This window comes from Saccostrea echinata, unplaced genomic scaffold, assembly GCF_033153115.1.
Source record: "Saccostrea echinata isolate AGI-Se365-2 ecotype Australia unplaced genomic scaffold, CSIRO_AGI_Sech_v1 ptg000001l, whole genome shotgun sequence".
Lineage (NCBI taxonomy): Eukaryota > Metazoa > Mollusca > Bivalvia > Ostreida > Ostreidae > Saccostrea > Saccostrea echinata.
The window spans coordinates 32,282,715-32,307,343 of record NW_026889750.1 but is presented as its reverse complement, the minus strand read 5'-3'; the positions used below and the strand labels follow the sequence as shown (position 1 = coordinate 32,307,343).

Below are 24,629 nucleotides of genomic sequence, written 5' to 3'. Positions count from 1 at the left end.
AGCTCAAATAATTCAAGCAATACGTAACATTTATGTGCTACATGTAACCCAGACAAGCACTAATAGCACAGACAGAATAAAAGCAATGTGATTAATTTCTAAGGAATATAGATACAATTGAAATTCATCGCAGCTCAATGCTGCCGAGAATACCTGTATCGAGTAACACAGAGTGAGTTATTCTTGTCCTCGGGGAAAGTGTGCTATACTGAGACTTGTTCCGCCTGACTGACAACTGTATATTGGATTGTTACGATTTGTTCTCTCTCTAGTGTTTCTTATATCAAAAAATGGGAATGCATAAAGGATAGATAATTGAAGAAACATACACAAGCCTATAAAAAAATTAAAATAGTCTTTGAAAAGGCAAAAATTTAAAACTATTAAAGTGTGGCAACAGGTGGATTCGAACCCCCGACTTTAAAAATAAAGTACCCACGATTTAAAAAAGGTCAGCGCAGAGCATATATCAAATGAGCTATTGTGGCTACAAGATTGAACGGTATAAATTTGAAGCAGATTGTCAAAATCAAGTTTACTTATTTTTTGTAGGTTTTTTGTGAATTTCGACCCTAGGGCAGGGGTGCCCCTAAAAAAATCCTATCTTAAATTATTCCTTACATCCCAACCTATCAAAATATCATAATTTTATTTAGGGGCAGGCCTGCCCTGAAGGACTTCTAGGCCAAAATTTATGCAAAAATCAACGCTTTAACGGACAAAATGGTGTTTCGGCCAACTTTGGAGGTTTATTCTGAAGTTGTAAATAATAAATTTTAGTTGTAAAAATTCAAATTTGAAAAATTTAGACATATATACGGTAGAAAACAACAAATAAAGATTGATTTTTAAATGTCACTTTTTCCGGGAAATTGTTCTCTCCTATAGGTCAATTCTTTTGTAATAGTGAATACATCCTTTTTCTCATTTTTATCTTATCAAGAACCACTGGACCATAACAACGAAAATTAACACAGAATATTTTTGGTAAAGTTTTGTTCAAATGAAGGGTCACATCCTCTTTTAACGGATACATGTATAAAAAATTAGATGGGGTCCAGGCGCAGATCAAGGAATTTTTTTCCACGGAGGGGAGGGGGGGGGAGGGGAGGGGATCCCAATAAAAAAAAATATTTCAACCCAGAAATTTCTTGACGAGCCAAACAAAAGAAACTCTTTTCCCAAACGTGAAAAACCTATTTCGTTTGTGTGTGTGTATGGGGGAGGGGGGGGGGGGTCGTTGACTTTTAAAGCTTCATACCTAAGACTTTTCATACCATTTTAACACAGATCCGCGTTTTCGAGGAAGGGTCCGTGTTTTCTAGGGGGGGGGGGGGGGGATGGTCAGTTTTACTTGTTAGCTCACCTGAGCTGAAAGCTCAAGTGAGCTTTTCTGATCACCCGTTGTCCGTCGTCCGTCCGTCTGTCTGTCTGTCCGTCCGTCCGTCTGTAAACTTTTCACATTTTCAACTTCTTCTCAAGAACCACTGGGCCAATTTTAACCAAACTTGGTACAAAGTATCCTTGGGGGAAGGGGAGTTTAAATTTTTAAAATAAAGGACCAAGTCCCCTTACAAGGGGAGATAATCAAGAAAAGACAAAAATAGGGTAGGGTCATTAAAAAATCTTCTTCTCAAGAACCACTGGGCCAAAAAAGCTGAAACTCACGTGGAAGCATCCTGGGAAAGTGAAAATTTTAAATTGTTAAAGTCATGACCCCCGGGAGTAGGGCGGGGCCACAATAGGGAATCCAAGTTTTACATTGAAATATATAGGAAAAATCTTTAAAAATCTTCTTCTCTAAAACCACTGAGCCAGAAAAGCTGAAACTTACGTGGAAGCATCCTGGGGTAGTGTAGATTCTAAATTGTTCAAATCATGACCCCCAGGGACAGGGCTGGGCCACAATAGGAAATACAAATTTTACTTAGAAATATATAGGAAAATCTTTAAAAATCTTCTTTTCAAGAACCACTGAGCCAGAAAAGCTGAAACTTTTTTTGGAAGCATCCTGGGGTAGTGTAGATTCTAAATTGTTCAAATCATGACCCCCGGGGGTAGGGCGTGGCCACAATAGGAAATGTAAGTTTTACATTGAAATATATAGGAAAAATCTTTAAAAATCTTCTTCTCAAGAACCACTGAGCCAGAAAAGCTGAAACTTATGTGGAAGCATCCTGGGGTAGTGTAGATTCTAAATTGTTCAAATCATGACCCCCGGGGGTAAGGCGTGGCCACAATAGGAAATGTAATTTTTACATTGAAATATATAGGAAAAATCTTTAAAAATCTTCTTCTCAAGAACCACTGAGCCAGAAAAGCTGAAACTTATGTGGAAGCATCCTGGGGTAGTGTAGATTCTAAATTGTTCAAATCATGACCCCCGGGGGTAAGGCATGGCCACAATAGGAAATGTAAGTTTTACATTGAAATATATAGGAAAAATCTTTAAAAATCTTCTTCTCAAGAACCACTGAGCCAGAAAAGCTGAAACTTATGTGGAAGCATCCTGGGGTAGTGTAGATTCTAAATTGTTCAAATCATGACCCCCAGGGGTAGGGCGAGGCCACAATAGGGAATCCAAGTTTTACATTGAAATATATAGGAAAAATCTTTAAAAATCTTATTCCCAAGAACCACTGAGCCAGAAAAGCTGAAACTTATGTGGAAGCATCCTGGGGTAGTGTAGATTCTAAATTGTTCAAATCATGACCCCCGGGGGTAGGGCGAGGCCACAATAGGGAATACAAGTTTTACATTGAAATATATAGGAAAAATCTTTAAAAATCTTCTTCTCAAGAACCACTGAGCCAGAAAAGCTGAAACTTATGTGGAAGCATCCTGGGGTAGTGTAGATTCTAAATTGTTCAAATCATGACCCCCAGGGACAGGGCTGGGCCACAATAGGAAATACAAGTTTTACTTAGAAATATATAGGAAAAATCTTTAAAAATCTTCTTTTCAAGAACCACTGAGCCAGAAAAGCTGAAACTTTTTTTGGAAGCATCCTGGGGTAGTGTAGATTCTAAATTGTTCAAATCATGACCCCCGGGGGTAGGGCGTGGCCACAATAGGGAATCCAAGTTTTACATTGAAATATATAGGAAAAATCTTTAAAAATCTTCTTCTCAAGAACCACTGAGCCAGAAAAGCTGAAACTTATGTGGAAGCATCCTGGGGTAGTGTAGATTCTAAATTGTTCAAATCATCCCCCGGGGGTAGGGCGAGGCCACAATAGGGAACACAAGTTTTACATTGAAATATATAGGAAAAATCTTTAAAAATCTTCTTCTCAAGAACCACTGAGCCAGAAAAGCTGAAACTTATGTGGAAGCATCCTCAAGTAGTGTAGATTCTAAATTGTTCAAATCATGACCCCGGGGATAGGGCGGGGCCACAAAAGGGGGAATCTCAAGTTCAACATTGAAATATATAGGAAAAATCTTTAAAAATTCTTCTCAAAAACCACTGGACCAGATAAACTGAAACTTATGTGGAAGCATCCTGGGGTAGTGTAGATTCTAAATTGTTCAAATCATGGCCCCTGGGGGTAGGGTGGGGCCACAATAGGTATTACAAGGGGGGAAGTCTGGTAATGAACAGCATGGCCAAAGTTACTCAGGTGAGCGATGTGGCCCATGGGCCTCTTGTTTAGTATATACATTTAACTGCCCCCAACCCCCTCTAGATCCGCGCATGGGGTCATTTGAAAATAGTATTCTCAAGAATCCCTGGACTAGAATGAGAAAATTTCCAACATAGCATACATTCATTTTTTTTTCAAATATTGATTCCAGGGAGAAGGTTTGGGCCGGAAAGAGTGTTCATAATTTAACAAAGGAATTTATATATCCCCCCAAACGAAGTGTGTGGGTTTGAGGTGGGGGTGTTTTGAGTCTTTTGGAATCACACTGTCCGTCTGCCTAGCAGTCCGTCTGTACGTGATAGTTCGCCAAGGATATTATAACTTTGTTATGAAGAAACTGGAAGGTCATACTTGGTACAAAGATTACTAATGATCCGAAGGTGTGTCATGGTTTTGATCCAACATCATTCCAGCAAGTTCAAGGTCATTGGAAAAAAACAGCAAGTATCATACTTGATACAGAAATTGCTTATGACAAAATTAAAGGGTTTGACACGACTTTCATCCAAGGTCATTCCTGTAAGTTCAAGGTCACTGACAGAAAACTGTAAGATTACTGTAGTGTTATAACTTTTGAAGCTCATACTTGGAACAAAGATTGCTTATGATCCACCGGTTTGAGATAACATAGTACTAGACTGGCAGAAGAAGTGGCAAAATTCGTGCCTGGATTATAAATTTATAAGGGGTGGGAGGAACACAGGAAACTTTTTCTCGGATTGCTTGAGATGGGTTTTCCTGACCTTGAACAAAGGTTTTTTCGGCAAGTTCAAGGTCACTGGCAGATAAATATTATTTTTTTCCACATGCTATAACTTTGTTATATAAAATCACTGGAAGCTTTTACTTGATACAGAGATTGCTTATGATCCAAGAATGTGTTTTGACCTTGATCCAAGGTCTTTCTGGCAAGTTCAAGGTCACTGACAGAAAAGTGCAATATTCTTTTTCAGGTATATCTTTGTCATTGGGTATCACTGGAAGCCCATAATTTGTTCAAAGGTTGTTTTTGACCTTAACATAGGTCATTTAGGAAAGTTCAAGGTCACTGATATAATAAGTGTAAAATTCAAAAAGGTCTAGTCGCCCAAGTGGCGCAGTGGTAAGAGTGTCTGCTCTAGAGTCGTGGATTATGGAGTTGATCCTTACGTCGCAGGTTCGAATCCCACTGTGGGACGCAGAGACTGATCCTTCGGATGAGACCGTACAAACTGAGGTCCGTCTGGCAGTAGGTGCTGGCACGAAAAAGATCCCTCACTGCTAAATGGCCATGTGTGCCGAGTATAGGTCAAAATTTGCAGATCTCCATCGGCAAATGGTGGCGTCTCCATATGATTGAAAAATTCTCGAAAGGGACGTTAAACAACATACAAACAAATAAAGAAAAAGGTCTATACTTTTGTAATAGAAAAAAATTGCATGCATTTGCATTTCACTGAAAAGATGATAAATATATCATCCAGAGTGTGTAATGGCCTTGACTTAAATCGAGGTCACTTAGAATATGATGTTTTGGATGAATAGTCTGAAAGAATACGTGACTGTGATTTTTTTTTATGTCGGTGACATAAAGATGGTGTTTGCTCTTAACCAGCTGCAGAATGTGTCATGGCTTGACGCAAAGTTATTTGGACAAGTTCAAGTTCACTGACAGGGGAATTTTACATTCCTTTACTGTCTTTCTACTGTTGAAACATTGAAAGTTGATGCCCCTTACAGGATTGTTTATAACCTTAAAATGTTGCATGACCTTGACTCAAGGTCGCTCTGTCCTGTCCGGAGCTCCGACGGAAGACCTATTCGTTGCATTGCAACGAGCTCGGCTCTAGTTAATATTAATTTCAGTAAAAGCGGAGGACAAAAAGAAAAAAGATGTCTGGTCCATATAGTTTTGTATCTGAGAAACAATAGAAATCCATAGTTGGCATACTAGTTGCTTATGATGAGAGCTTGTGACCCTCAATCAAGGTCGTTTGAGCCTCAAAATACATCGTTTTTTTCCTCCATTTATAGCCCTTAGATTGAGAGGTATATCGAAGATCTAGAGGTATACTTAGAATTATTTATGGTTTATCTCCCCTCCTCAGTCCCTTTGACTGCAAATTTAACTTTGATCAATTTTTTTTACGTAAACAAACCTGGATACTTCTTTATTATGTACTATGTTGTCAGACAATAATATAGACTTGAATCAGGTACAAGTTGATTTGAAACTTGATAAAGATCACAAGGATCAGAGCTGTAAATTTGTCGGATTTTGAAGGTCATACTTGGTTCAAAGGTAGCTTATGATCAGAAGGTTGTTGATTGTGGCCTGCATCGAAGGTCATACTGAATAACTTCCATGTCAGTCACAATGACTGGAAATATTATACCTGGTCCATAATTTTTATGGAAAGAAAAACGTCTGGACACAAAAGATGATTATGAAGAGAGAATGCTCCGACCCAAACTCAGCCGAGCAAGGTCAAGGTGATGTGGTTTGAAAGTAAAATTTATACTTTTATTAGAGAGAATAGAGAAATCCGTTTAATGATTAAGGAATGTGTCACGATTCTGTACAAAGGTTATTTCAAAGTCATAGAATTGTATGATTGTACTGTTCTCGTTTTATCAAACATGTATTGTTCTGAGGGTATGTTCAGTGGCTGGTGTATCCAACGCTCTCCAGATGAATATTTTTCCTACTGCTATAATATATATATATGTTAGGAATCTCCCTTTTCAAAAACGTAATGTATTTTGATCCATATTTTAAGCATTATTTTGGATTCCCATATTTTTTACCATGCAACCCTTTCCCAGAAAAGAAAATCTGGATCGACAATTGAAGAATGCGACACCTGTCACAACAGCTAGATCTAGTCAGGTCAAATAAGTTGGTTTTACAAACACGTCTTGTTGAATTCCTTCATGTAACATATACTCCCATTTTAGTATATAAACAACAGGAGTTAGTAGTCTGAATATGATATCTTCAGTTCTTTGTTCTTTGTCTATCCAGGAACGCACTAATACGTTTATCACGAACACACCTACTAAGTTCTAATTTTGTTTTATAGCCATTTTAGTTTGCCAAATACAATTTGAACAACAATATCCTTATTACTTTATTAGCTGTATTTGATTGTTTACTTTATGAACACGCTAGGTGTCAGTTAATTCAGAAATTCTAAGTTTCACTGAATACTAATTAGCTTTATAACATTTTCCGTCATTTTGCACACGATTCTCCATTGCTGGGAGAGGTTGTTTTAAAGCATTGGTGATTCTGTAAGTACTTATTTATGCAGCTATTCGATTTCTTAATTACAGATTCTTTAAATTTTTTATCAAAAGTTGAAACGATATTGAAGTATCAAATATTTCTGCAGAACATGAAGATGAAAAGGCCGGAGCCACTCGGACCTCTTATTTACGAGGAGGACTATATCGTACCCTTGTTGTCCAGTGTGTTAGGACTCATGGAAAAAGACGTCATCCAAGACACTGAATCCACCAGTGTGTTTAGGGTGTTTTCTTGTTGCACGGAAAACAAATCAAACAAACGTCCAAGGAGAATTCAAAAACTGATCAACCAACAAGCTAACGATAAATATCCTTCCATTATTTTGTCGTCTGATGGTGGTGATCTCATGTTGCAGGTGTCGGATACGACGTCACGTGATCACCGGAGGAGGTTGCATCTCGGTGTCAAACCATACAGAGGAAATCGACACACACTTCACTACCACGGATGTGTTCAAGAACGGGGTGTTCACCTCATATTTTTGGCGATCAAACTTCTTGACAGATTAAGTTATATGTTTAGATATCAGTCTCAATGTCACCATTTTGTACCAAAGTACCTGACATTATTAGGAATCGGACATCACAGTTGCTTTAATGATTGTGAGCGGATCTTACTGGTGGCAGACGGAATTGGTGCAGCAGAAATATTTCAAAATTTGTACGAAAAACAAAAGAATTCTGATTCTGTGTTCGTGTAAATCAACAACATGTAGAATAAATCTGTTTATAAAAATAATTTAATGTCAGTCGTTTATAAATATAATTAAATGTGTGTAAAGGATAGTTGCCGGGAGTAAGGTAGAATTGATATTTAGAATTCCAAATGCCAGAGCTGGCAATTTTTGATATTGTGAAAAAGGTGCGAGAGAAAAAAATCTCGGTCATGAGACTCTCTAAAAGGATAAATGATAAAGGAGGGGCTATTTTGAAAAGAGTATTCAAAAAGAACAATGGTAAAGTGAATATTTTTAAAAACTGAACTAAGTCTTACAAAAACACGTGTCTCGAACGCTCTAGTTTAAGAAAGTGAGGGTTTAGAGTAAATTATCTTGTTACCATGTTCATCGGCGACAATTTAAGTTTTAGTCTGAGTCATTTTATTCTTATTAAAAGAACATTATTATTATTATTTTCAGTGTTTCTCCAGATCCGGCCCAGAGAATAAATTTTGTCTTCCGGAAATTTTATAAGATACACTCATGGTTTTATTGACTAGCCGATTACTTCCGATGAAGTGAAGACTTTTATTAAGAATATTGTAAGTTTGCTTTGAAATGTTCAAATCGAGCCACGAAAGCTAAATATAAATTGAGTTTGATAGCCTCAGCAGTTCGGCAAATGATTGGAAATAGGGAGGGTCGGGTGGGTTGCTCTACATCTATTTTAAAACTTTTAATACACGCTTACAGTGCAATATCTGCTAACGTTACTTTTGTTGTGTTTGAGACTAAACAGTGAGTATAGCAAAGAGAGAGTTAAATAACATCTTTTTTAGACGAAGAATTTCCTCAAAGATGGACAAATCACCTTCATCATCACTTACGAACCCAAGATCAGAAAGTACACTCGGATCTATGACGTCATCACCTTCAGTACCCGCGGCAAGTACTTTATTGCCCCCAAACCCATCAGAACCTGTCGCAAAATTTAACTCGAGGAGCCTTTCTGATGATAACAGATTCCAAAATCCACATAGCACAATACAAGGAGACGGTCAATGCAGCTATTCTTCTCAGAATTTATATGATGCGAATGACGAATCAATCATTGATGTGGAGTCTCTAATTAATACTGTCCTACCTTTATTCCCGATATCGTCTCCGGATCCATCCGACAATTTTGCAGTACCTTCACCAAACATTTCAAACAACAAAGGCATGGCAAGCGACAGAAGCATCAATACTACTGTATCATCTCTTCAGAAAAGAAACCTTCCATACTTAGAATTAGGCTGTGATACTTTACCCGCTACCACAGGTCTTGAAAGCATACAAACCTACGATATCAACAAAAATTACCCTTTGGTTCATGAAAAAAATTTTCTGGGACCAGATATAGAATGCAAACAGCCCAGCGACAACAAAGAGGAGAACAACAATGAAGAAAGCAAGGAAGATCGCGAGAAAAGGGAAACATTGCTAAAACACGTCAATCCAGAGATCCGCGCCCTTCTCGACTATAACTACTGCTGTAGAAGTGACGAGGAGAATCTTGCGTGTTTCGTCTGCTGTGAGGCGTTTAATGAACGTGTTCACTTGAAAAACCACATTGTGAACCTTCACTTACGTCACATTCCTATCAGTCAGTTCGCTTTGTGTCCCTACTGTGCGTTTGCCTGTAAGTCTCGGTATCAGTTTGTAGAGCATGTCCTGAAATCCAGGAGTGCATGTAGGTCATTAATGATGAGAAATAAAAGTAAACGAGCCCCGAAGCAAAGAATGAGGACCAGTAAGCAAAGTAAATGCGATTGATTGAAAACGCAGAATTACGGAAAGGGAAAATATCTCGAAATTTTGATTGCATACAGTAACTGTTATTACGCTTTGAGTTGTTGATACTTTAATTATAAAAGCCTTGTTTATAGTTTTAATTATATTGTCAGACTTTGAATTTTGTGAGAAATAGATTTCATTTGGAATAATAATATCAAAGAGCAAGTTTTGGTTTTTTATCGGTCAACATTTTCTACATACAATATTGCACTAAGTGCATCAGTACTCGAGAGGGTTGAAATTATCAAAAAGTTGCACTCGTTAAATAGACTTCAAAGCAAATATGAAATATTCATATATACACTTGTAAACGATATTCCGTTTGACTTTTTGATTAAAGCCTATCCCAGATATATTTATTATGAAATATAGAGCTGCTCAAGCGTTTTGCTTTTAAAATAATGTGCAAGGATCTTTAATACTCCGATGGCGTGGAATGCAAATATTGACTGTGGTCTCGCATAAATATAATCCATGGAGATTGGTATATTGAATTGAGGGATATGTGTCAGCCATGGTGATTACATGAATATAATGCAATATTTTGACATTTGAGCAGTTACTTGCACTAATGAGATCGGGAGATTTGTGGGAATTTAATTTCCCTATTGCTTTTTAGCACTTTTTTTTAAATTCTTTAACTTTTCCGAAAAATTTTGTACTTTCGACTTGAAACACAGGTCTAATGCAATCTACACAATAACTAAAGGGTTTCGTTATATTCAAATTGACAACTTCAAAACAGAATTTCATCATTTTATTTATATGGCATATCAACTGCTTCAGGGTTCATGTTTTTTATGTAAAAAAATTTTATAGATATTTGAACATTGGTAACTCTACAGTATGCATAAAATAATACTGATCAATCCATGTTTCATACCGCAATGTACATGTATATAGTACCCTCATTTAATACTGGCTTTCAGAAAATGCTATTATAATGACAAAATCGAAATCATAATTATATATTATACCAATTCATAATGATATGTAGATTAAGTCATACAAGTTAATAGAATTAATACACATTTATAGGAGTGAATAATGCAGTACAACCAAATACATGTACATGTATATACTTGGTAAAGAAATGCACACAGTTGATTTCTACAGGTAAACTTCTACCTCGCCATGCAGAAATTTTGAGCTCACATTTATAATAGCGAGTAATATTACATATCTTGAATAATAATAATAATATGTACAAATATTGACTGGAGTTGAGGGCAACATTGGTTATGTTAGCCTCCAAGGGATGAAATATTGCCCGACGCGGAGCAATTATAATAATTATTATAATACCACTAGGAAATATCCATAATCAATGAAAATGCCAAACAAAACAAAAAAAAATGAATATAGTGACGTGCATTCGGCCTTGACGTTTCAACATATTTATTTGTAATGTCCTGTCACAACTGCCTTAACTGTTTGTCTTTTCACAGTTATCCTCACTCAACCAATATGGACGTTCTAGCGGTACTGACGTCAGAATCCGGGTAAGTCTGTGCCACTTTTACATGTGAACTATTGTTTTTCTTAATCTTCAGAGCAATTTTTCTGTTGACATCAATCAGGGCTTTCTTCATGGCCAGTTCTGCTCTCTCGTCGCCTACATTGAAGAGGAACATGGAATTAGTGTCATTACTAACAGACTGCTAAAGTTTCCACTAAATTTTGTAATGCAAAGTTATATTTTAAAAAAGATTACAGCGCTAGCAAAAACTGGGAGGGGGTGTCAGTTGCAATTTATTAAAAGCTCCAAATAAAAAAGAAAAACGGTATAGCGCTACAGGGGCTCGTATTCAAGATGTTTTGTGTGTGTGAATATAAATCTTGAAACAGAAAAGGGCTGATATAAGCGGTTCTAAAAAGCCCTCTATACTGGACATAGGTAACAATAGGCAACGGAAGTGACGCATATCTCATAGAGTGGTGTTTTGGGAATACCTGAAGTAGAGTCCTGTGACTCAAAGACTTCATTCAAGTTAACTTTTGAGCAATTTTGGCACTTTTTATGATTTTCTTTCAGTCCGGACAGAGTAAATGGATTATTTCTTGATATAATACTTACCCAAGGATTTGGCATGATCCAGGGCTCTCTCAAAAGAACTGTGAGCCTTCTCATACTTCTTCATGTTAACTAAAACAAAATAATCTGTGTTATCCCTATTGTTTAAATGATTGAATAAAAAGAATTGCTCTGACATAAAACCTGAAAAAAATATTCTAGGAAGTATTATTTGCCATCATACAGACTTGATCCATAAAATAAGATTTTTTTTTCTCTCAAAAATTGTCTACAACATTTTTCATATTCTGCTTATTTGTGAAATATATCATTTTTTCACCTTCTGCCAGACCCACTAGTACGCATGCCTGAAGCTGTTGTTGCACGTTCCCAGCCTCCTCTGCGGCTTTCAATGACTTCCTTCCGGATTCTCTGGCGCTGTGGAAATTGTTCAGCATCAGGAAACAGTTACCAATCTCGTGGAACAGAGAGGCCGTCTCCCGTGGTGTGTTACAGAGTGGGGCTTTTCTTGTAAACCTTTCAACATATTAAAAGTAGATTTAATGATGTATAATTTTTTTTTTTATTATTTTCTTTATATATTAAAGTACTTGTAGTACAGCATTTATTTCTTTTGATTTGCTATAAATTTTTTCCGTTTTGTTGGGTCTAAACAAATTAATTTTAGAATGAAATTTATGTTTTAATGTGCTTTCTTTTGTGTTGAAATATGAAGGGAAGTCAATAAATTGATTCAGAAATTGTTTATGTACCGGGTATAAGAATGAAGACAATACTTCACAATAAACTTAAATCTCAAGATCATCAAGAAACAATCTTCTTGAAAAACTCGCGTCGAAAAAATATTTTCAGAGCGTTCGATTTTAGTACTATTGTCTATTTAAATTATTATCATATCGCTATACATAAAAAACCTTGGAATTACATATCGAGAGCTTTCTTGTGTTTTCCCTTCATCATGAACACTCGTCCTGTGTTTCCTAGGGCTCTGTACCGGATGTTCCTCCTATCCCTGAAGACAACACATATAAAAACGCTTTGGAATTTTGTGTATAAAGTCTACTTTATTGTAAGAAATGGAGCTACGTCATTTGTATTTTTGTTGCACAAAACAACACTCTAATAACTTACAGCTGTTCCCCAATGCTCAAGTCCATTTGGTGATACTTGAGCGCCAAATCTAGTTTACCAAGTTGCATTGAAGCGTTGCCAAGGTAACTGTATAAGTTTGAAACCATTTCAAACTTATCTGGAATTTCTGTTTCATAGTAACGTTCCAAGAGTTCCAGACAAGCCTCGCATCTGTCCTGAACATTCCGAAATTTATTCGATCTGAAATCTGATGGAAAAGAGAAGTGTGTTGGGTAATCTATTGACGTTCTTAATTGAGGTAGAGATTTAAGTTTGCAATTTCCCATTACCTTCATCAATAGCGTCCATTTCTTTTTTCATGTATTCCATCACAGATTTCTTGGCCGTGTCTTCTTGTTTTTGATCCGCCTCCAAATCTGTAGTTCTGTTGGCTGATTCATCCGTCTCTTGTTCTTCTGCGATTTCTGTCATCATTCTTTGATGAAAATCGTCAAAAAGTCGAATAGACGGGAATTTAAATTCCACTTTACTGGGGTCGGGTTTAGGACTAGACTTTTCCTTCTTGCTACCATACGAATATCTTGATGATTTTGTCGTTTTCAATGTTTTTGTCGAGTCTGTGGATTTCCACGAAGTTTTTGTGTCTGTCGTTTTGAAACTATCTAGTGAGTTCATGGACAATGTACTTCCGCTGAAACGACTTCGGAATCTCCGCGCAGGCGGTGGGGGCGGAAGTGGTCCTAACCGATCCCAGTAAGCTGCACGGTCTAATAGAAAGTGAAATCCATCTTCTGCTATGTCTCCCACAGGGCTTCCAGAGCTACCCATGACAGCTGTACAGAAAAAGAAGTAAAATAAAGTACATGTATCGTTTTGCGTTTTATTTACAAAGACACACCAACAATACCAATATACATAAATACCAGCAGCAGTAAACCAGAATGTGTACATAATGTTTTGCAAATTTCATACCTGGAAATTTGTCATCCTCGATTAGATTTTGCAGATACTTTTTGTCTTTGTATAACTTCCCCATGGTCGTTTTTACCACGCGACTTTCCGGTCGTTTTTCGTCATAATTCAGTACGGTGCTGTCGTCGTCATTCTCGTCATGGAGGGACTCTGCCTGAGACAGACTCACTGATGGTGTCTTATGGATACGGATCAGCTGACAAAGTGGTCGGGTATTGAAGGTGGCACTGGGAAGCTGCGAATTCTGTGATTTGGATTCTGGCTTCTTCCACGAGAACGGTTGCGCATGTGGCTACAATAAATACTCAAGTTAAGCAAAGGTGTAAAGCCAGTGGTTTTGAGAGTAGTAAAACTAAGAAAACATGGAACTTACCACTTTGTGGACTAAATATGTCAGATCCCCAGCCTCAGTTAATTTCATGCGCCTCCCTGCAAAAAAAATATATATATTTGTATAATTAACTAGCTAGAGCTCAGATTCGAAATGATATTATACATTTATTGACTGGGTGGTTCGAGGGCAACATGCGTTTTCTCGGACCCAAGCACCAAACTGTTTGCCTGAGGCCGTTAGATTTAGCTAATCCCGCCCACAGTGTGACGTAAGCGGTCCAATATCTCGTCCACAGGTCCAACATCTCACTATGCGGTCAAACATCGATTTTTTTTTTATGACCGCTCAGCAAAACATTAGGGATGTTAGACTTTTTTAGTATAGATTTATATAGGAACTAAGTTTTAAAGGTATAACAATAGATAATGCTAAGAAGTTTGCCTACCTCGGCTTTTTCGGCCTTTGTTGATGCCCATCTCTGCCTTTTCCTTTCCAATGATGAAGTCCTTGTTTTGGGGATAGTGTTTGTGCCCCCTGCTGTAGTAGACTAGAGCTAATTCATAATTGGAGGACTGGTACAAGAGACTGGCCTTCTGAAGAAGCGCCTGTAATAAACGAACACTCAGGCCTTCAGTACTACATACACTCGATAAATCTCTCCCTCTCTCTGATGAATAAACTCAGGCCTTCAGTACTACAAACACTGGATAAATCTCTCCCCTCTCTCTGATGAACAAATACAACTCAACTGTTAATAGACTTGTATACATGTATATGGGGCACTACTTTAAGACAGACAGAGAAAGATCAAACATTGAATTTAAAACAAGAAACATTTACTTTACTCCGATTGATATATTACTCGTATAAAATACTAATATTTATGTAAAGATGAAAAGACTTAATAAAATTCCTCCGTCATTCTTTCAACAAAGTCGACGTGCAGATCTTTAAAAAGATTTATTCGGAGTAGCAATTTTAATTGGTCTGTTGCAATGAAAGCTGTTGATAGATCAGCATTCACTTACACTGAAATTGCTTTTTCTCTGTTCTGTTGAAATGAAAAGCACTAGATACCATACAAAAGTGTCTAAAGAAATGAAACTTTTATAAAGCTATACATGTCGATAAAAAAGATAATATGTTCAGTTTCAATTGCTTTGAGCTTATCTTTATTAAATATTTTTAATAAGGCTTGGTGGCATATCCTATACAGACAAAATCATCGGAAAGAATATAGATCTATGATCATATTGTTAGAATAGTACACCAAAGATGTTTAATCATATATTTTGGTGATCATTTATATGTGTGTAACATATAAAGGGCAAATATCAATTATATTGATTTATATTTAAATCAGAAGTCTCTGACGAGACTGTAGCTATACTGGTTTGTACTTATAACAAGGGAAGATAAAAGTAGCACTTGGACTTGAAACTTGGCAACAGCAATAAATAGAATAATGATCCTTGGTTTAGTCTCTTTTTGTGGCAAGATTTATTGCAATCAGCCTAAAACTGTAGGAGGAGTAGCCTTTTAAAAGAATTTTTCAGAAATTTCGATTATAGTAACCATGGCAACATCATTCAACAAAATAAAAAATACAATAAAGACAATTATGTATCTCAGTGTAGTCTACTTGTGTGCCAGATTATATTGACTGAAGGAGGAGTAGCGTTTTCAAAGTATTTCAAGGAAATTTGTATTTTAGTAACCATGACAACACCATTCATTGAAATTAAAAAACTGATAAAGAGAATTATGTATCTTAGTATAGTCTACTTGTGTGCCAAGTTATATTGAGATCAGACCAAAACTATTGGAGGAGTAACATTTTGAAAGTATTTCAAGGAAACTTCTATTTTTAGTAACCATGAGAACACCGTTCATTAAAATCAAAAACCGATATATACAATTATGTATCTTAGTGTAGTCTACTTATGTGCCAAGTAATACTGAAATCGGACCAAAACTGAAGGAGGAGTTTGGTTTTCAAAGTATTTCCCAGAAATTTCTATTTTTAGTAACCATGGCAACACCGTTCATTGAAATCAAAAACCGATATACAAAATTATGTATCTTAGTGTAGTCCACTTGTGTGTTAAGTAATACTGAAATTAGACCAAAACTGTAATAGGAGTAGCGTTTTGAAAGTATTTCCCAAAAATCTCTATCTTTAGTAACCATGGCAACACCCTTCATTGAAATCAAAAACCTGTATCTTTGTGTACTCTACTTGTGTGCCAAGTTATATTGAAATCAGACCAAAACTGTTAGAGGAGTAGCGTTTTGAAAAATTGTTTACAGACGGACGGACAGACAGACCGCTAGACAGACAGACGGACACCTTATTATGGCATAAGCTCTTCTGGTCTCTGACCACTAGAGCTAAAAGATAAACATTTTGTATTTTTAGTAAGACTGTCAGAATCAATTTCTCTAAGCATAAAAAATTTCCTCTATAATATAAGTTCCAGAAATATATCTCATAGAATCACCAAGATTTTTTGATGTACCTTTGACTAAGAAAAAATAAGAATTTATAACATTTATGATGAACATTCAGTTACTATCTAATGCCCATATATTTAATATTTTACCTCTACTCAGGACAAAAACAAAAGAGACCGCTAGATCACATATTTTTATTTCTTATATAAATCGTTTTTCAGACCAGTGTATACTCATACCAAACTATCAGAGTAGCGATAAATCCACGAAGAAAAATGTGTTGAAAGTATTCTAAATCTTCTGAAGACAAAAACTTTCCATATATTAAACAAATATAGGGCATATTTTAATTTTACCATTAGCTGTGTGATATAGAAAATTAAAGAACTAAGTAAGTTTAGGGCTGTATCTATCCCCTTTCTGTGGAAACTCGGAACAATTCAAATGTTTATAAATGTCAATCTCTTGCGCATTATATACATGTACCCAGCAAACAACATCAAATGCGAATAAATAGATGTTTTACAAATGTATTATAAAAAATAAACCATACAAACACCTGCTATAGAGTTTGTAAGCACGGCGAGGGATGTTGGTGTATGCATATACGTCATTTATTTACAATCTTTCTGAGCCCAACATTTCGAATTTTTGTCTATTTTACGGTAGGTGAAATGAATGACCTTTATTCCAATTATATTATCACAATGTATATTTTTATGTACTTTTTTGTTTATCTCTTAACGTTGTGCTCTTTACCTTCTTTATATATTGTATTTCAATTTTGTGTTTAAAGTGGCATATAGGCCCAATGGGCCGGGTGTTGATTAATTTTTCAATTTAGTTTGTATACAGAATATTCTATGTACAAGTCACTATAAATGAATAACTTACTTATATACTTATTTACTTATATTAGCCAAATTAACGACTTTAAGTAAAACTTACCTTTAAAAATCTCTATAATCAGATATATAGGTGAGTTTAGTCATTTAAAATGAAGGCTTTGTAGGAGGCGAAGGTTCATTTGAATTTTATTATTTAAGACCTACCTGTAACAAAGCCAATCTTACGTGATCGGATGCGAAAAATATTTTTTTTAATCTATTTTCCCCCAGCTATGTTAGTGAATTACATAAAAGTATGAGGAGACAATCTATTGGGGTCATTTTTTTAATACGTGCTGTATATTTCATCATTTATTCAGAAGTCCTAACATGTGTAAGTTATGATTAAGTTACAATGACCACAAAACGCCATGCATAATGGGTATAAATGACGGAATAAAAAGTTAAATTCAAATTGATAAAATTAATGAAAAAATAAGTTATTTACAAATGTATTAATTTATCATGAATTATATCAAAACTATGAAATACAACACCCCATCTGCTCATTTGTCATCAAAATCGTTTGTAAATCCTATCATGTGACCAACCCGGCACCATTCGACTCCATTCGACTAACGTTACCTTCAGCAAGTCGAATGAAAATCAAATTTAAAAAATCGCACTGTGTGACCGCACCTTTACAAGTATCTCAATCTTAACTATGTTTTAATTTTCATATCCAATAAGGGCAAATTTTGACACATTGTCCTTCATAACAATTCAAAATGAGCCAAATTTTAGTAATTTAAAGCTTGTTTCAAACCTTTATAAGAATGCACACCTGTTATTTCCCAGTTTAGTGAACAATTTAGTCTAGATTTCTGTATTAAACTTATTTTTCATCGATTTCTGCTTTACAAAATCTATGTGTTTGTTGAATATTAATCAATATTTAGTAAAGTTTAGATAAGTTTTATATGCTTTGAATTGTGTCAGCAACATAAACCATTGTTTAAATGAAAAATTCGACTTCTGTTTCTTGTTACTTGAGAAAGCTTCCACATAAAGTCAATAAAGATATAAAACTTTACAGGGAAATGTGAGCAAATCGATGTGCATGAAGAAAAATGTAATTTTCTAAAAAATATACTTTACAAAACACTGAAGATCTGTTTTATCCGCATTTTTTAAAAAATAAAAAAATCTTACCCGAACGTTTTAATCCAAGATCTGTTTTATCCGCATTTTTAAAAAATAAAAAAAATCTTACCCGAACGTTTTAATCCAAGACAAACGGAAATTAAAAACTTCAGGAATAATACTCGGTAGTTGGTTTTGGAATGAGAACTTCAATGTCCAAACAGGTACACTACAACTACATTATTCCTAAGGAAAATTGACACTGTACGCTGTTAGTTAGAACTTGGTGCAAGAAAAAATGGACATAGTATCGTACGCTCGTTGTACTTGAAAACTGGCCTCATGGTTATTACTTCAAAATGAATTGTCGCACAGTAAACCTCATTCCAAATACAACAAATATTCTAATGGTTATTTTTCACATACAAATCTGGCAAAACCATCGAAGTCACAATCATACACTGTACATATATATCTTAAAGACAATTTTACTGTTAATCAAATGTGGATATGCTCAATTCCAATCAATGTCCAGGTTTTTACAGCCCTGTAGATGTGGTTTTTCTAAAGCCTTTTATGTACCAGGAATAATCAATGTCTTCTTGCCGTTTTAAATTTAGCACGTGTTTAGAATAAAAACAGGAGTACTTTTCGTCTAAGTGCTCAAAAATGGATTAAGATAGGTTTTTCAGTGACGTTTTGAATATTTCAACAGGCCATGGGGACGAACATATTTAATCCGTTTAAATGGATTTCATTGACAATAAAATTCACCTGAGATATCAATTATGATAACATGAAACCTATAATCGCAGTTTTATCGCCCGTGGAGCCATTAAATATATGTCTACATACAACAAGAAGAGAAAAGGAGGGAATTAAATTATCGAAAGCAAATTATTGTCACCGGTTAGGGAAATGGATTTGATAAATCAAAAGTATACAGCAGTCTCCGCTTTCTATTTAACGATTCTGAAAAATTAATAATTTAAATACCTTCATTTTCAATCTCTGATTATTTTTCAGATTTATGCATGAACTATTTTAAGATCAATGGGATCTAATATTGAATGATTGATTTTACCCCCAACGTTTCACATTTCATTAAAAAAAAACAAGAATGGATTAACACAAAAACGAACATTGAAAGGAAAGAATAAAATATATAGAACAATGTTTGTATAAAATCATTTACATATACCAGAGCAAAGGTGAATGGCCTTTAACAGTCAGCGAGTGCCGACGTCGTAGGGCATTTTATATTATTTCGTTTATTTTGCAGCCACGCAAATTGTTATTTTGAGTTGTTCATAAGATTCTGAACATTTTTCCCTTTACCCTTGCATATACATTACGATGTTGTCAAATAAATATGAAAATTTTAAGCTTTGTGAATTGTTCTTTTATATTTCTATAAGTTAATCTTTTAATTTCATTTGGTGTGCCCATCTCTGCCTTGTGGATCACAGTTTGAGCAAACATGAATTAACACTATTTACATAGATGAGGATGCTTGTGAAAATGTTAGAAAGTCTGTAACTCTGCGGTTCTTCAGAATGAGATTTCTTTATATTTGCCCTATAGATATCTTTATCAAGCTTTGAACTCGCTTTCGCAGCCTAATTTCGGCAAAGGGGGCCATGGTATGAACAAACTTAATTATACAAGAGGATGACTGCGTTTGTGTTCCTTGGCTCTTGAGAAGTACAATTTCATGAAAGTTGTTCTATTCGTTCTTATATAAAGATTTAAATTACTGAGTAACTCAGGTGACTTTTAAGTTTTAAAGGCTATTTTCCGATTATTTAATGCATATAATATAAATATATATATTATAAATATAAATATTATAATGCATATAATGCGCTAAAAAATTATTCAAATATGAAAAAAAATTCTACTTTTCACAAGTGACATTGTTTACGCAGTGAAAGTTGCCTTTTTACTTAGATTTTGAATCACAGAGAGGTACCCCTTTATTTAGATTGTGAATCACAGATAGGTACCTCTTTACTTAGATTGTGGATCACAGATAGGTACCACATTACTAAGATTGTGGATCACAGATAGGTACCACATTACTAAGATTGTGGATCACAGATAGGTACCACATTACTAAGATTGTGAATCACAGATGGGTACCTCTTTACTTAGATTGTGTACCACAGATAGGTACCTCTTTACTTAGATTGTGAACCACAGATGGGTACCTCTTTACTTAGATTGTGAGTCACAGATAGGTACCTCTTTAGTTAGATTGTGAACCACAGATACATAACTATTTACTTTGACTGTGAACCACTGATATATATCTCTGTACTTAAGGCCAAAATAAAATTATTGTTTGTTTGGAATTGCCTCCCGCCTCATTGAAATGACCCCTCTTGGAAAAATTTTATTGACCAAAAATAAGAAGATTTTTTTTTATTGAATCAATTCTTGGCCTGCTACCACATGTGCCAGCCAATCACTTAATAAGTGTAGGATCTAAGCAAAACTGGGTTCCTGGTTGATGGGAGATACCCTTTACAAAAAGGCAGAAAATAATGTGTTCATTCCTTATTGAGATTTTTATCATCAATTTTTAATTTAACTTTAATTTTGAAAAAAAAAATAATTTCCCTCCCTTCCTCCTGGGTTTGAAACCTCCCAGGCGGTAATTCCATACAAACATTTTTTTAAGGATGGACTAAATTGTGAACCACAGATACATATCTCTTTACCTAGATTGTGGATCACCGATACATACCGCTTTACTTAGATTGTGAACCACAGATACATATCTCTTTACCTAGATACATACCTCTTTACTTAAATTGTGGATGTGGAGTGCGGTATCCACGTCATCTATTGCTTTTCTGACGTTTCTCAACTTTTTGTGACACTTTGAGCGATAAACGAGCGACTTAACATCCGAGGGAGATAGTCGAAGAGCCTGAAAATGAGCAATCAGATCATTTTTTAGTCCTTGAACCCCTCCCCCCTCCTCAGTCAAATTTGCAAATGAAAAAAATGATATTTAAAAAAATTATACGTAAATATATCATATGAAAATGAAAAAAAAAATGAGACCATAAACAATCAAAATTTTAAAATTAAACGCATATTTGCTCAGCTAAAAAAATCCAATATTTAAAAATAATAACAATCTGCTCCTACCTGTACAGTTCGACACACTGTATTTTCTTTTTGTGTTGGTCAAAGATGGAAAATCTTAGTCAATCAACACAAAAGCTTACCAATCACATTTAACAAGTTAAAATCCAAAGATTAATTATCCATGTGCAGACAAGGACACATCTTTAATGTATAGATAACCTAATCAGCTAATTATAAACGCTCGCGTAGATTCCTCGGATATACATGTACAAGAGGGAAAAGGGTGCACGTGATTCTTATGCGGTGAAAAGACTGAAATCCAATATCTGGTTTTTATTCCTCCGTATACCTCCCGTGCAGATAAGGTGTCTGCACGAATTGGATATGAGCACTTAAAATTTTCAAACAATAAAAAGAAACGGATTTATATTGCGGGTGAAAATATTCAACATAAATTTGTAATTTTAAAGTATCACCCAAAGAATTCTTAAATTATGGGTCAGGAAAACAGATGACTTGAATGTTATAAATGCACTTAAAAAATAAAGCTTTAAAGTTTATTAAACTGATACAACGTGTCAACAGATCTATAAACCCTTCACACAATCTGCCAATATCAGTCTGATACTTCGACAACTTCTAAAAGCATTTTTGTGTATCGGCACACTTGATAAGTAATGGTATGTAACGCAGAGACAAAGGGGTACCTGCAAAAAGCCAACCAAACAAAAATCAGAACGGGTAGTTTTCAATCGAGAACTGAAGTATTCTACAAACAGAAGTCAAGAGATGTCGGGATTTAAAACATAAATAAGAGACCGAGATTATGTATGTTGTATTAGGCACCTTATATCCATTGTCAGGTTACACAGGTTTGTTCTATACCCGATTTAATCAAATATTAATCCGTATTTAGTACAACTTTCTATTAGATTTGAAGATAATTCTACATGTATTAACCCAGACTTTAAAAAAATACATGCATTCCTCTTTTTTTAAATAGTAAATTGGTTCCATGATATTACTTTTATTTATATTTTACCCATCATTAATAATTAACATAGTAATTACATGTGTATTCTTATATGTTATTTGAATACTAGCATGTCTTTAAATCACTATGCATTTAAATCTTGTTTGGCAGTAAATATATATAATGAGCGGTTCAGATACTTATCTCAATTAAGCTGTTGAGAAGTTATCAAAATTTGTGGCACCTAAGCTTTTAAACCACTTCAGTTGGACTTAACCATCTATCTAAATAAAAATATCAGTTTTGGAAATTTACTAGGCGCTGATAGTTTTCCAATTTCTTTTCAATTTCATGTCCATAAACTTGTGCTCTTGAAATGTTGAATGAAAAATTTCGTGTAGACAACTTTTTATACATGTATTTCATTTTAGACTGACTGAGGTTTTATGGCCATCTCTATAAACTTGTATCAAAATAAAGATACCAGAAATACACGCTTGCAAAGAACTTTTCATTTAAGAGTTATGGACAATGGGATGAAGTTCACTTAACATCACCCTGAAGGCCATATAGTTAGTAGTAAATGAGTTAATGTCTTTAATGTGTAAAATAGTGTTTGTTTTACATCTATTTTACCATTGCTATTCTGGGTAATGTAACATTGTAAATTTTGAATTTATTGTGTTACAGGAAACATGCGCGGATCTAGTCGCGGGATGGGGTTAGGGTGGGAAGTCCGGACCCCCCCCCCCGGATTTTCAAAGTTAAATAGTTAAATTTCTAAAGGAAAATATGGCCTTGGACACCCCCTCCCTCGAAAAATCTGACTTCTTGTAAAATTATATATATATATATATATATATATATATATATATATATATATATATATATATATATATATATATATATATATATATAAAGTGACTTTTTCTACTGATGAATATGAGGTTACTTCGAATTCTTTAACTTCAATTTTGCATCAAAAATACTACAAATCAAGAAAACGCAAGCATCAGAATTCCAAAGGAAATATAATGCGTACCAGATTCTATTAACGATCATATCGTAATGCCATCGTCCAGTGGCCATATTATTTTTTTTTTTTAAAAATCAGTGTAGAAGTACACCAATTTTAATTGAAGGGGGTTCTACAAACTAGTTCATCATTTGCATAAAGAAAAAAACTTTTTATTATTTATCACCCATCTTTTAGTTCAGTTTTTGAGCGTGGTTTGATACTCAACTAAAGCATTTGAAAATTTCTACACTATGAAAATCTACAGGAATTTTTGTGTATTCCAGTAAATCCTAGTTTCCTTGAGAAAAAAAAGTATACGAAAGGTCGATTTTAAGAGGAATGATAACGTGTAGAAAATACATTGTACCTGTTGCCTTAAACATCTACTTCTGACAGGGTTAGAAATGAATAAAATGACAGGAGCTTGTTTTTGCAGCAGGTGCCACCACTTACCAAGTTGAACAGCTTCAATGCACTCTTGTAGTCCCCGCCGGTATACTTAACTAATCCGTCCTTCCGGTAGGAATTATTCAGGACTTCCGTCTTCCTCTGCTTGATGTCTTTATTTCCGCTCATCCTGACAGCTGCAGTTGGCAATTCAAGTTCATGACAACAGACACAAAATTTTGCAACTCACTGTCCTACCTGTTGGGTTCATTTGTTCTCCCTTTTCAATATATGTTTTACTTAATAACGAGCTGGGAAGCCAAATCTTTTAATCCGACTAATCCTGGTTATGACACATTTCCAAAAGAAGGTGCAAATCTCATATTAGATTTCCATTTTATTAACACGGTAACTGGTGGAATTTCAGGCCAGATGCCGACTAGAGCAAATGGTATTACCAATTTCTCAGCCAATATAAGCGCTTTTATCAAAGCTTATAATCAGTCTGTATTTTCATTTGGCAAAAGGTGCATCGAAACGTTAACGTTTTTCACATTAAGGAAACATTGCTGCAACCAAAAAGTTGGTATAAAAACACAAGAGTTCGCCTTTTGAAAATGTTTTTATGATTTAACGATGATGGCCTTTTGGTAAACCTCATGTAATAACAAATCTTTTAATTTTTCCAACATCATAAATGATATTAGTTGGTATGGCACCAAGATTTCCGTAGGAAGTTTGGCCCTGTGGAATGATTCGACATTATCTGTTACATCTGTCTCCCCCATTGTCATCAGATCACCTTTTTTTCCATTGAGACTTTAATCTGCTGATTAATGCCATAGGTCATATCAAATCAATTACGG

At 35.1% G+C, this 24,629-nt stretch overlaps 2 protein-coding genes across 2 annotated transcripts; one reads left to right on the top strand and one right to left on the bottom strand.

Moving 5' to 3' along the window:
• Positions 1–8,221: 8,221 nt before the first annotated feature.
• On the top strand, positions 8,222–9,594 carry LOC133178336 (uncharacterized). Its single transcript, XM_061313072.1, has 2 exons — positions 8,222–8,299; positions 8,433–9,594. Exon 2 carries the CDS (start codon positions 8,452–8,454, stop codon positions 9,406–9,408), a length of 957 nt encoding a protein of 318 aa, XP_061169056.1. The 5' UTR covers positions 8,222–8,299; positions 8,433–8,451; the 3' UTR covers positions 9,409–9,594.
• A 1,187-nt stretch (positions 9,595–10,781) lies between these two features.
• LOC133196854 (outer dynein arm-docking complex subunit 4-like) lies at positions 10,782–23,952 on the bottom strand. The gene is made up of 11 exons (XM_061332706.1): positions 23,830–23,952; positions 21,090–21,221; positions 14,308–14,467; positions 13,902–13,957; positions 13,529–13,820; positions 12,886–13,389; positions 12,596–12,803; positions 12,390–12,476; positions 11,784–11,980; positions 11,507–11,575; positions 10,782–11,044 (listed from the first exon to the last, which is right to left on the bottom strand). The coding sequence occupies exons 1-11, from the start codon at positions 23,950–23,952 to the stop codon at positions 10,884–10,886; spliced, it is 1,989 nt and encodes a 662-aa protein (XP_061188690.1). The 3' UTR covers positions 10,782–10,883.
• Between the last annotated feature and the right edge of the window lie 677 nt (positions 23,953–24,629).

Coding starts and splice junctions, on each gene's coding strand:
- LOC133178336 (XM_061313072.1), top strand. CDS start 8,452: ATGGACAAATCACCTTCATCATCACTTACGAACCCAAGATCAGAAAGT.
- LOC133196854 (XM_061332706.1), bottom strand. CDS start 23,952: ATGAGCGGAAATAAAGACATCAAGCAGAGGAAGACGGAAGTCCTGAAT. Junction 12,804..12,885: donor AATGGACGCTATTGATGAAG/GTAATGGGAAAT, acceptor CTTTTCCATCAG/ATTTCAGATCGAATAAATTT. Junction 12,477..12,595: donor TTGAGCATTGGGGAACAGCT/GTAAGTTATTAG, acceptor TGTTGTCTTCAG/GGATAGGAGGAACATCCGGT.